The sequence below is a fragment of the Physeter macrocephalus genome, chromosome 7 (assembly GCF_002837175.3).
Source record: "Physeter macrocephalus isolate SW-GA chromosome 7, ASM283717v5, whole genome shotgun sequence".
Lineage (NCBI taxonomy): Eukaryota > Metazoa > Chordata > Mammalia > Artiodactyla > Physeteridae > Physeter > Physeter macrocephalus.
In genome coordinates, this window is record NC_041220.1 from 156041256 (window position 1) to 156053481 (window position 12226).

Below are 12226 nucleotides of genomic sequence, written 5' to 3' on the forward strand. Positions count from 1 at the left end.
GGGGGGAGGGAGGGGCACGGATGCGGGGCGAGCCTGCGGCGGCAGGGGCCGGCGTGACGCTGCACCGGCCCGAGGCGCACCGCGCGTTCTCCTGGGGAAGCTGTCCCTGGATCCCGGGGCCCCGGCAGTGGCGGGCTGCACGAGCTCCTGGGAGGGGCGGTGTGGAGAGTGACCTGTGCTCGCACACAGGTCTCTTGGTGGCGGCAGCAGCAACCCGAGCATCCCACACCTGTCTCTGCTGTCCGCGCCGACAGCCGCGGCTCGCGCCCGTTTCTGGAGCTCCTTTAAGCGGCGCGCTTAAACCCCTTCCTAGCGCACTAGGAAGCAAAGAGGGAAGAAAAGGTCTCTTGCCTCTTCGGCAGCTCCAGACTTCTCCTGGACTCCCTCCCGGCTAGCCGTGGCGCACTAGCCCCTTCAGGCTGTTTTCACTCTGCCAACTCCAGACCTTTCCCTGGGATCCGACTGAAGCCCGAGGCTCAGCTCCCAGCCCCCTCCCGCCCCGGCGGGTGGGCAGACAAGCCTCTCGGGCTGGTGGGTGCCGGTCGGGACCGATCCTCTGTGCGGGAATCTCTCCGCTTTGCCCTCCGCACCCCGCTGCTGCGCTCTCCTCCGAGGCTCCGGAGCTTCCCCCTCCGCCACCCACAGTCTCCGCCCGTGAAGGGGCTTCTAGTGTGTGGGAACCTTTCCTCCTTCACGGCTCCCTCCCACTGGTGCAGGTCCCGTCCCTATTCTTTGTCTCTGTTTATTCTTTTTTCTTTTGCCTACCCAGGTACGTGGGGGGTTTCTTGCCTTTTGTGAGGTCTGAGGTCTTCTGCCAGCGTTCGGTGGGTGTTCTATAGGAGCAGTTCCACGTGTAGCTGTATTTCTGATGTATCTGTGAGGAGGAAGGTGATCTCCGCGTCTTACTCTTCCGCCATCTTGCCTGTTCCTCCCCCGCAATTAATTTTTAAAAATGTATAACTGCGTGGTGATGGATGTTAACTAGACTTATAGTGGTGATCATTTGGCGATATATGCAAGTATTGAATCATTATGTTGTACACCTGAAACTAATAATTCTGTATGTCAATTACACCTCAGTTAAAGAAAATGAAATTGATGCCTGGGCCTTGTCTCCAGAGGTTCTGACTTAATTGGCCTGTGGAGCATCCCGGTATCAGGATTATTAAAGACCCTCGATGACGTGATGCTACTGTGCAGCCAAGCTTGAACCATCGCGTAGAGGACGATCCTTTCCTTCTTCAAGAAGATGGTTCTGACTCTAGTAAGTTACAATCAATTTAATTACACTTAATTGTAATTCTTGTATTCAGCTGAAAAGTTATGCCTACTCTGCGGACATTTGGAGAGAATAGCAGCTTTCAATTTATCTGAAGATTCAAATGTACCTAGATTAGAAATTTCTGACATTTGTTTTCACTTACCCAAAAACTATAATTGCCAGGCACTTAGTAGCTTGGAATATTTGAGTTGTTTCTAATGCTTTGGTTTTATGGACAGAAAAAGACAATGTTTATTTTCTAGAAACACAAAGTATAAGATTCCATTGGTGAAAATAGAGTTATTACCAAAAAAATGTTAAAATTAACAATGCTGAATCATTTGTAATAATGGGTTCAACACACACTCCTTAATATCTAAGGAATTTCCAGTGATTTTATTAATATGGGAATCTCCTTTAAAAAAGTGTTTTTAGGAGGGAAGCTGGAACCAAGAGAAAAGTAATAGAAGCAGTTTTATTTAACACCGTATTTTTCACCACCGTTGGTCAGTTAAACAACAGCAACAAAAAGTCAATTAAATCAAGGAGTCTATTTTTTTTTTTATTGAAGTGTAGTTGATTTACAATGTTGTGTTAGTTTCTGGTATACAGCAAAATGGTTCAGTTTTATAGATGTGTGTGTATATGCATATATTCTTTTTCAGATTCTTTTCTATTATAGTTTATTACAAGATATTTATTACAGTTCCCTCTGCTATACAGTAGGACGTTGTTTATCTGTTTTATGTATAGTAGTGTGTATCTGTTAAACCCAACCTCCTAATTTATCCCTCCCCCCACTTCCCCTTTGGTAACCATAAGTTTGTTTTCTATGTCTGTGACTCCGTTTCTGTTTTGTAAGTTCATTTGTATCATTTTTCTAGATTCCACATATAGTTGATATCATATGATATTTGTTTTTCTCTGTCTGACTTACTTCACTTAGTATGATCATCTCTAGGTCCATCCTTGTTGCTGCAGATGGCATTATTTCATTCTTTTATTTATGGCTGGGTAGTATTCCACTGTATATATGTACCACATCTTCCTTATCCATTCATCTGTTGATGGGCATTGAGGGTGCTTCCATGTCTTGGCTATCGTGAATAGTGCTGCTATGAACATTGGGGTGCATGAATCTTGTCAAAGTATGGTTTTCTTCAGATACATGCCCAGGAGTGGGATTGCTGGGTCATATGGTAGTTCTATTGTTAGTTCTTTGAGGAACCTCCATGCTGTTTTCCATAGTGGCTGCACCAATTTACATTCCCACCAACAGTGTAGGAGGTTTCCCTTTTCTCCACACCCAAGGACTCTTATTAAAAAAGGATCTATATGTGACTTAAATATTGTATTTTAACTTGAATTATATAAATGGACTTATTTGGGGAGACAGTTCTCCACGGGTCTCTTGCAGTTCTGTACATCTCATGAGCAGAGGCATTGAGAGCCTTGGTTCTGGATAATCTTTTCAAGGATGTTTATATAGCAAGCAGAAGATAGTGGATAGTTTTGGAAGACAGAGATAGCGTCCCTTTCTGGGGCAGGTGGCAGGTTTGATTGCTGTCCGGTCTAATAATGACAGTGCCTCCCTCTGGGCAAAATTCAGTGAGGTTTGCTTGCAGCCCATTACAAATGTTTGGGTTCTCTAAACTCGGGGTTCCTCAGCTGTGATGCAAACCCACTTCATGCATAGCATCCACCCAGAGCCACTCCATGGCATCGGGGGGACAAAGGGAACCGGTACCTGCTGTGCCACGAGTGCTAAAGTCCTTTGTCCCTGACCCAGGAGTCTCTTGTATTCTGTCAGCATCCAGGAACCTGTGGCAGGTTAACTTGTTAGCTGGCAAGGATGGTACCATCTCAAACCTTTCACAGTGCCTGACAATTATATTCACCATTTGTTTTTAGGTAGGGCCAAGACCCCTTGAGTATGGGTCCAGGATTACCTGTCTTCCACAAACCGTACCTGGAATACATTAGCTATTATTTATCTTTTTTAAAAAAATTTTAAATTTTAACTGGAGTGAGAACTTAAAAACATATGCACAACAATCTGAGTACAGACTCTCCAGATATTTTCCCCTTTTTATTTATGTCACCCACATCTAACTTGAAAGCTTATTTTTATTTATTTATTTATTTTTGGCTCTGTGTTCCTATGACCATTTTCTTAATTGTTTTGGGTTTTTTTTGGTAGGTCCTTTTCTTCCCTGTGTTTCCCACTTAGAGAAGTTCCTTTAGCATTTGTTGTAGGGCTGGTTTGGTGGTGCTGAATTCTCTTAGCTTTTGCTTGTCTGTAAAGCTTTTGATTTCTCCATCGAATCTGAATGAGATCCTTGGCAGGTAGAGTAACCTTGGTTGTAGGGTCTTCCCTTTCGTCACTTTAAATATGTCATGCCACTCCCTTCTGGCTTGTAGAGTTTCTGCTGAGAAATCAGTGGTTAACCTTATGGGAGTTCCCTTGTATGTTATTTGTCGTTTTTAATTTTTGTCAGTTTGATTACTATGTGTCTTGGCATGTTTCTCCTTGGGTTTACCCTGCCTGGGACTCTCTACACTTCCTGGACTTGGGTGGCTATTTCCTTTCCCATGTTAGGGAAGTTTTCGACTATGATCTCTTCAAATATTTTCTCGGGTCCTTTCTCTCTCTCTTCTCCTTCTGGGACCCCTATAATGAAAATGTTGTTGTGTTTAATGTTGTCCCAAAGGTCTCTTAGGCGGTCTGCATTTCTTTTCATTCTTTTTTCTTTATTCTGTTCTGAAGCAGCGAATTCCACCATTCTGTCTTCCAGGTCACTTATCCGTTCTTCTGCCTCAGTTATTCTGCTATTGATTCCTTCTAGTGTAGTTTTCATTTCAGTTATTGTATTGTTCATCTCTGTTTGTTTGTTCTTTAATTCTTCTAGGTCTTTGTTAAACATTTCTTGCATCTTCTCAATCTTTGCCTCCATTCTTTTTCCGAGGTCCTGGATCATCTTCACTATCATTATTCTGAATTCTTTTTCTGGAAGGTTGCCTATCTCCACTTCATTGAGTTGTTTTTCTGGGGTTTTATCTTGTTCCTTCATCTGGTACATAGCCCTCTGCCTTTTCATCTTGTCTGTCTTTCTGTGAATGTGGCTTTTGTTCCACAGGCTGCAGGATCGTAGTTCTTGCTTCTGCTGTCTGCCCTCTCTCATTCAGTATTCTAATACATGACTTTTAGAGGCTGCATAGTATTCTAAAGTAAAATGCTTTGAATCCAGTATCCTTCAAAGAATCTGAAACAACAGATTTTGCCTTAAATACGTATCCCTTTACCTTTCTCTTGTATATATCACAAGTGGTAGACCATCACTTTGGTGGTTCTGAATGAACCATGCTTCCCAATATTCATGTTCTTGCGGAGTGCCTTTCCTTATTGACTCTGGGCTTGGCCAATAACCAGGACATTAGCAAGGATGATGCAAACAAGGCTTAGTAGTGCTTGCACACTGGGGCTTATCTATTGAAATGCACACTCTTAGGATCTAATCACCATGAAAAGAAGCCCACTCTAGCCACATGGAAAGAAAAAGAGCAAGAAGTCACAGCCTCCCAACCATCCCCATTGCGGCACCAGACAGGTGAACAAAGCCATCTGACTGCAACCTCGTGGAAGACCCCAAATGCGACAAACAGAACAGCCCAGCAGAGCCCCAGCCAAATGACAGAATGGTGAAAAATTAACGGTTGCTGTTTTAAGCCGATACATTTTGGAGTGGTTTGTTACACAGCAATAAATCATTGAAACATGATAGCTTTTAATAGGAACAGTTACATCAAATATAGAAAATAAGCTCAAAAAGGACTTTTTGTTATTATCTCGTTGAATTGCTGAGGTCCTGGCTGATTAGATGACTTTCAGAAAGAACATGGGCAGTGGACTCAAAAAAAACATGAATTGCAACCCGGTTTTGCATATTAGATATATGACTTCTTGGAATATCGGCTTCCTCGGGCGCAAACCAGGTTTTAACAGTAGCTACCTTGGGACTTCCCTGGTGGCGCAGTGGTTAACAATCCGCCTGCCAATGCAGGGGACGTAGGTTCGATCCCTGGTCCGGGAAGATCCCACATGCCACGGAGTAACTAAGCCTGTGCGCCACAACTACTGAGCCTGCACTCTAGAGCCTGCGAGCCACAACTACTGAGCCCACGTGCCACAACTACTGAAGCCCGCACGCCGAGAGCCCGTGCTCCGCAACAAAGGAAGCCACCGCAATGAGAAGCCCGCGCACCACAGTGAAGAGGAGCCCCTGCTCGCCACAACTGGAGAAAGCCCGCGTGCAGCAATGAAGACCCAATGCAGAAAGAAAGAAAGAAAGAGATAGATAAATAAATAAATAAAAACAATAGACACCTCACAGGTGTTTTATTCTTAGGTTTTGCGAGTGATGGTGCTTCTAACTCAATGGCGTGATAAACATGAAGGGATGTACGGGTGTGAGGTCACATTTTTATTACAAAGCCATGTCTCTCGTATCCCAAGCAAGTGTTCTTGCCACTATACCTCAGTACTAATGAATCCACCTATGAGTCTACGAAAACCAAATGGCAAGAGGGATTATCTGTGATGCCCACCTGGCAAAACTGCTTCTGATTTTCCAAGGCAGCAGGCAGAGCTGCTTAGCGACCCTTACCTTCATAAATAACCTTTTCTCGTTTTAACTAAGTCATCCACTCCATTATTTGCATCAGGGCCTTTTTTCAAAGCATCTGACCCTTTGGACTCATCTGGTAAACTCTAATATTTATGTGGGACCAGCCCTCAACACAAAAGAAGGTTTGTTTTGTTTTTTTGCGGCACGCGGGCCTCTCACTGTTGCGGCCTCTCCCGTTGCGGAGCACAGGCTCCGGACGCGCAGGCTCAGCGGCCGTGGCTCACGGGCCCAGCCGCGCCGTGGCACGTGGGACCTTCCCGGACCGGGGCACGAACCCGTGTCCCCTGCATCGGCAGGCGGACTCTCAACCACTGCGCCACCAGGGAAGCCCCGAAAGAAGGTTTTTTTTTAAAATATGAATTTGCATATCCTGTCAAGAACTTTTTCAGAACACTTTCATTTCAAGGTAAAATGAAACTTACAGGACTAAGCAGAGAAGTGCTTCACATTTCAGTTTAAAGGAGGGGGGTAATAAAGATGTTAAAAAAAATAAAATAAAAATTTTTTAAAAATTTTTAAAAAGGAGGGGGGAATGAAACAAAAGACAAGGTTAATTATGACACTGGGGCTTTACAATGCTAAAAATATATACGAAGGAGCTATGGAGGCTGTGTTCTATTTCCACGTGTCCTTTACAAAGAGCAGACTCATGGTATCTGCAAATTTCTTTTTTTACTATTAGTTTTTATTGGAGTTTTATTAGTTTTATCGTTGCTTTACAATGTTGTGTTAGTTTGAAAATTTCTAGTAAAGATTTTTATTTGAAAAACATTCGTGGTTGTATCTAACTGAAAGGGTTAACATTTCACCCTTGTTATAAAAATACTATGATGCTTGTCATTAAAGTTCTCTCTCCTTTTCCTCAAGCCAACCCTGACTTTCAGCATGCAAGAGTGGAAACAGCCAACAGAAATTGGGGAAGCAGTGGGGTCCTGTTTGCATTCACATGCTCGCCCAAATAGAGAAACGTTAAGACGTTATACTTCCCCATGCTGGGAACACAGCATTAGCTGACTAGAGCAATTTATCTAAGGGGTTTATTTAGGTTCCCAACAGCTTTAGGAGAGTATGTATGATGCTAAGTTTCCACTCAACCCCTTTGATGTCTATGTCAGAGTCAGGTGGCAGCACTGGGGCTCAAACCTGTGGTTTCTGTACCCAGCTGTATACTTGTTCACCCACCACTCTGGATGCCACTTAAGCCTGGACTTCCTTTTAATTTCAGAAACTTAATCTTAGGAGTCCTTCAATGTTTAATTCCCTAGATTAAAATATGACACTAAACTAGGACTGCCAGATAAAATACAGAATACCCAATTAAATTTGAACTTCAGACAAACAACAGATCATCTTTTAATATTGGCATGTCCCAACTTCCTAAATTTACCAACCCTCTACTAAACCTTAACTCCCCACCAAGGGCCCTTTCCATCTTCTGTATTTCCATCTAAAAGGAAAAAAGAAATGCGGTGAGACTTAGAAAACCAAGTATGAGGTAACCCAGCCAATGAGAGGCCTGTCCTCACAAGATGAATAGAAGCACTCTATCCTCTTCATCTAGTCATATCTCTTGAGCTAACTAACCTGGGGGCGCCTGGGCCCACGTCACCCAGATGCGAGTAGCTCACGGGGGCCACGACTAGCTCTTCTTCTCAAAACTGACCCAAGTGATCAAATTATTCTTATTTTCATGATCGCTTTCATTTTTATCATCATGAAGAATGATTTTTAAATACCAGCTCTGGACGAGGTGCTGGGGACAATGCATCCTTAACTCGAGGGGTCTGCAGTATCATTGGGGACCCAGCAGATAGAATCAAAGATAAATAACAGTACAAGAAAGCAGAACCGTATCCTAATCCCTCGGGATCTTACCGTATCAAACCTGGATCTGCCTTTACTGATCACACAGCCTCATCCCTCACTTTATAGATGAGTAAGCAGATTTATTTTTACGTAGTCAAATTTTTTGATGTTTTCTTTCAGACTCTGGGGTCATTGCTGTTGGTCTTCGTTTGTTGTTGTTGTTGTCATACTTAGAATGACTTTCCCGCTTCAAGATTATAAAAATATTTATCTGGTTTCTTCCAGTACTTTTAATGTTCAGTGTCTTACATTTAAATTTTTGAGCCATATGAAATTAATTTTGATGTAAGAAACAAGGTAAGACTACACCTTAATTTTTTTCTAAACTTTAAGCCAGTTGCCCAACTTTATCTTAATAATTCCTTTTGCCATTGATGTGACTTTAATGTCCCATATGTGCTTTTTTAAAAAAATTAATTAATTTATCTTTATTTTTGGCTGCCTTGGGTCTTTGTTGCTGCGCGCGGGCTGTCTCTGTAGTTGCGGCGAGCAGGGGCTACTCTTGGTTGCGGTGCGCGGGCTTCTCATTGCGGTGGCTTCTCTTGTTGCGGAGCACGGGCTCTAGGCGTGCGGGCTTCAGTAGTTGTGGCACGTGGGCTCAGTGGTTGTGGCGCACGGGCTCTAGGCGCTCAGGCTTCAGTAGTTGTGGCTCCCAAGCTCTAGAGTGCAGGCTTAGTAGTTGTGGCACAGGGGCTTAGCTGCTCCGCGGCACGTGGGATCTCCTCGGACCGGGGCTCGAACCCACGTCCCCTGCATTGGCAGGCGGATCCTTAACCACGGCGTCACCAGGGAAGTCCCTCCCATGCGTGCTTTTACTTAACTTTGCTATCTCCTCCTTTCCACTGATGTACTGGCACTGTGCCACTGTAGGCAATGCAGCGTTTATGATGCATTTATAGATCGAGAAGAGAAATCCTCCCCTTGTTACTTTTTCATTCAGAAGTTACCTGACTATTCTCACCAGGGGTCTTAACCCAGTCAGATCCAATGCCTCATTTTTATGAGAGATATCTGGTCATGTACCCTTTACTCTCCAGAGGAGATGACATTTATGGATAACATAACCCTAACCTTTGTGATAAATGAAAAATGCCCAGCTGTGACCTCTAGCCCTGATAACCATCTATTTCTCTTCATCTATTTACATGTTCTTTGCATCTAACAGGGTCCTGAGAGAAAACAAGTGGCACGCTCAGAGTCGGAAATTGCTGAGTTTAGCGAAGTGACTATTCATGACAGTGCGGACAGGATTTAGGGAGATCCCCAGCAATGGTGCAGCGTTTCAAGGGTTGAGTCTTCACAATCCCAGGCTTAAAATGGCAAGGCGAAGGGACAGTTGGTGGAATTAAGGAAGAGTGGCCATGAGGGGGGGAGCGTCACCAGACGAGAGCATCATTGCAGGGCGGCAGCCAACCCACAGCATCGGAGAGGGAGGGAGCCCAGGGGTAAATACCCTGACCTTTCTCCCCATTGGGCAAACCCATCCGGAAATCTGCCAGCTAGTGATGAAGTTTGTACAGCTCAGCCTCTTGAGACGCAGAGCCGGGTGGGAAGGCACGGAGAGTGGATCTGAGGGGCAAATGCGTAGCAAGCAGCCCGCTAGGTAAGGCATCGTTGTCCCCTGCCCGTCTACCACCTGCTTCGTTCCCAAGTGTTTCATGTCACTTTTCTTCCCAAGTATTTCATATTTTTCTTGTTGTTTTGCGTGGAATCTCTCCTATTATCCGTCTGGATTCGTTATTGTTTATATGTGAGAAAGCTATTGATTTTTACATATTGTTTGCGTGGCAAAGTGGTTTGCTGAGAGGGCATTTGATTTTTGCTTGTGTGACTATCACTTACATGGTATGTGACCTGGGGAAAGTCCAGTATCTTTTCTGCATTAATTCCATTATTTGTTTTAAAAAAAAAAAAGGATGCTAAGATATTTACCTCATTTTTTTAGTATTTAATGAGATCATACATATTAGGCAGTTAAAACAGTGTCTGGTTCATAATAAACTCTCAGTGAAGATCACTTATTATTGTATCTAATAGTTTTTCAGCTGATCTGGGGCGCTATTGACTTTTCACTTCAGTAGATTAACCCTGAGGGCTGTCAGCTGTTTTTCTTGTGGCACACTTGGCCATTTTCAAATTCTCTCCAGGGCAACTAGGCGGACTAAAGACCTTTAAACATAACTAGTGATATTTTGACTCTACCTCCAAAAGGTGCCAATACAAATCAGTTCAGAAGGGAGCGCTTCTCCCGGGAACCCCACTTCGAGAAGCAGGTTTTACATGGCCGTGGACTGCGAGTGCAGCTGCCCTCATTTCATTGAAGTGAGGGAACCAACCGGAAGCTCTGCCCCTGCTTAGAAACCAGAGTCCCTTTCAGCTGGGCCTAAGACAGAATGAGGGAAATTTAGACGTGTCTCTAAGATACTTGGAGAACAGTGGTTCTCAATCTGGGGCACTTTTGCCCCCCAGGGGATATTTTGCAATGTCTGGAGATACCTGTGATTGTCAAGGGGCAGTGCTACTGGCGTCTAGCGGGTTCAAGTCAGGGATGCTGCTAAACATCTTACGATGCCACAAGGAATTATCTCGCCAAAAATGGCAGTGGTGCTGAGGTGGAGAAACTCCTAGAAAAAAGGAGACGGATCAACCAGGTTGCTTGGATTTAGACCTGACATCGCCCCGATTGTGGTGGTAGAAATAAGAGGAACCCGCTGCTTCTGCAGAGCTCATGTCTGAGATGGCTTAAATCGCCACGCTCCTCCCCCAACCCCCTAACCTTGTCTTTGCACTTGGAAACTCCACGGCTGGCAGCCTGCAGTCTCTCTCTGTGACTCTAAGTTTCCTGCATCCTATCTCTTCACTTCAGAAGACTCCAGGCCTCGAATCACTCCATGCAGCCAAGAAAGGTATTTTCAACACTGGGACAAACTCAGATCATTTAAGTAACCAGATCTATGAGCCATTCTCAGACAGAGGGGAGGGGAGGAGAGGGAACCCAAATCATATGCAAAAGAAAAATTTCTTTTCGAATCTAATGAGTTTTGGTAGTCTCAAATGTCATTTCTTTGAAGATAAAGTCAGACTTTTTAATAATGTTAGAAATGGTTTTCTGGAGTGTGTCTCTAGTCTAGATAGCTTTCAGGAAGTAAATACTATTAATAGGTCTTTTCAGCAGCATGTATTAGAGCCATGTTCTCAGCCCGCTTTGAAGCGTCAGTACTTTGCTGTCTCTGAAATGTAAAGTTTGGTGTTTTCTCTTTACCGTAGTTGATGCTTTTGGGTCCATCTCAGGCTGATCTTGACACCTCCCACGCTCTGCTCTCTTCAACCAGACCTCTCTGTTTCATTTTGAAAGAAGACTAAAAATGGTAAGGACAGCTAAGAGATCCCTAAAAAGTGTTATCTGTGATTTGTTCTGGGAAGAACTGAAACCGGCTGGCAAGAGAGATGTTTAAGTATCCGTGCTTTGGTTATTTGCTGAGGAAAACTTCTTCCATGATCTTTCACGATCAAGATTAATCACGGGGGTCTTCTGTAATTTCAGATTAACCAATACTTGCTCTGTGCAACTTCCGACAGGAGTTACTGCGTCCTGTCCTGAGGAGGAGCGGATGTTTGAATTGGGGAAATAGCTTCTATGGGTCTAACTTTTCTCACCTCACCTTTTTGGCTTTAAAACCATAGAAATCACTGAAGTTCCTTTCTGCTTTTTCTCGCATTTGGTGGCGTCTGAACGGGTGTGTGTGCGTGGCAGCGGGGGGAGACGGGAGGACTAGGAATCCAGGAGCCTGGGCTCGCGGACGGTCACAGAAGACCAGAAGCGGACGGTAGATAAAGCAGTCGGGGAAACGAGACCTCAGTATAGGACTGGGCTCAGTTCCAAGTACAGCCGACACACGTGGGGATTTATAGGCCAGGAGCAGAGTGGGGGTCAGTGGTTGAAACATTACTAAGAGGACACATCAGGGTCCCCTAACCCTGGACCCACCTGACAGGGTTCTCGCCAGGGAGATGGGATATCGCCTGGGGGATGGTAGGATGAGAGACTTGATCAGATAGCAAGGATGGTCAGATATCGTGGTGAGGGATTCTTGCTAAACCGACCTAACAGGATTCTTGCTAAAACTGGCCACATGGACACAAAAGCCCCCAAATCAAGGCCTAGTGACTTAGAGGACCCTGACTAAAGTTTAGTCGAGGGGAGAGTCTGTCAGTGCTGGCTCTCCCAGTCACGAGCTGGGGGACCTTGGGAGTGTCGCCTAAGCCCTCTGAAGCTCAACTTTTTTTGGCTATAAAATGAACATTACTGTACCTCTCCAGCTGCCTTGCAGGGCCGTTGCAGGGGCTCAGATAACAAAATATATGTTCAAATCCTTTGCAGGTGCTGTGCGTTATTAGGTATGCCCAAAGTTCT

General features: G+C 44.5%; 1 protein-coding gene across 4 annotated transcripts in view; it reads left to right on the top strand.

Moving 5' to 3' along the window:
* The window catches only part of TLR7 (toll like receptor 7), a 38751-nt gene that overhangs the window by 5152 nt on the left and 21373 nt on the right, over nt 1-12226 (top strand). Inside the window, exons 4-5 of one of the 4 annotated variants that reach the window (XR_008617979.1) lie at nt 1081-1264; nt 4771-4941. Coding sequence is in view for 3 of the 4 variants with exons in the window: in XM_007121206.4 (XP_007121268.1) it covers nt 1250-1264 (15 nt within the window). In the remaining variant the exon portion in view is untranslated. Of the gene's footprint in view, nt 1-1080; nt 1265-4770; nt 4942-10458; nt 10719-11079; nt 11181-12226 lie in introns of those variants that run through there. The other 3 variants (XM_055086319.1, XM_028492522.1, XM_007121206.4) reach the window with 3 other exon arrangements.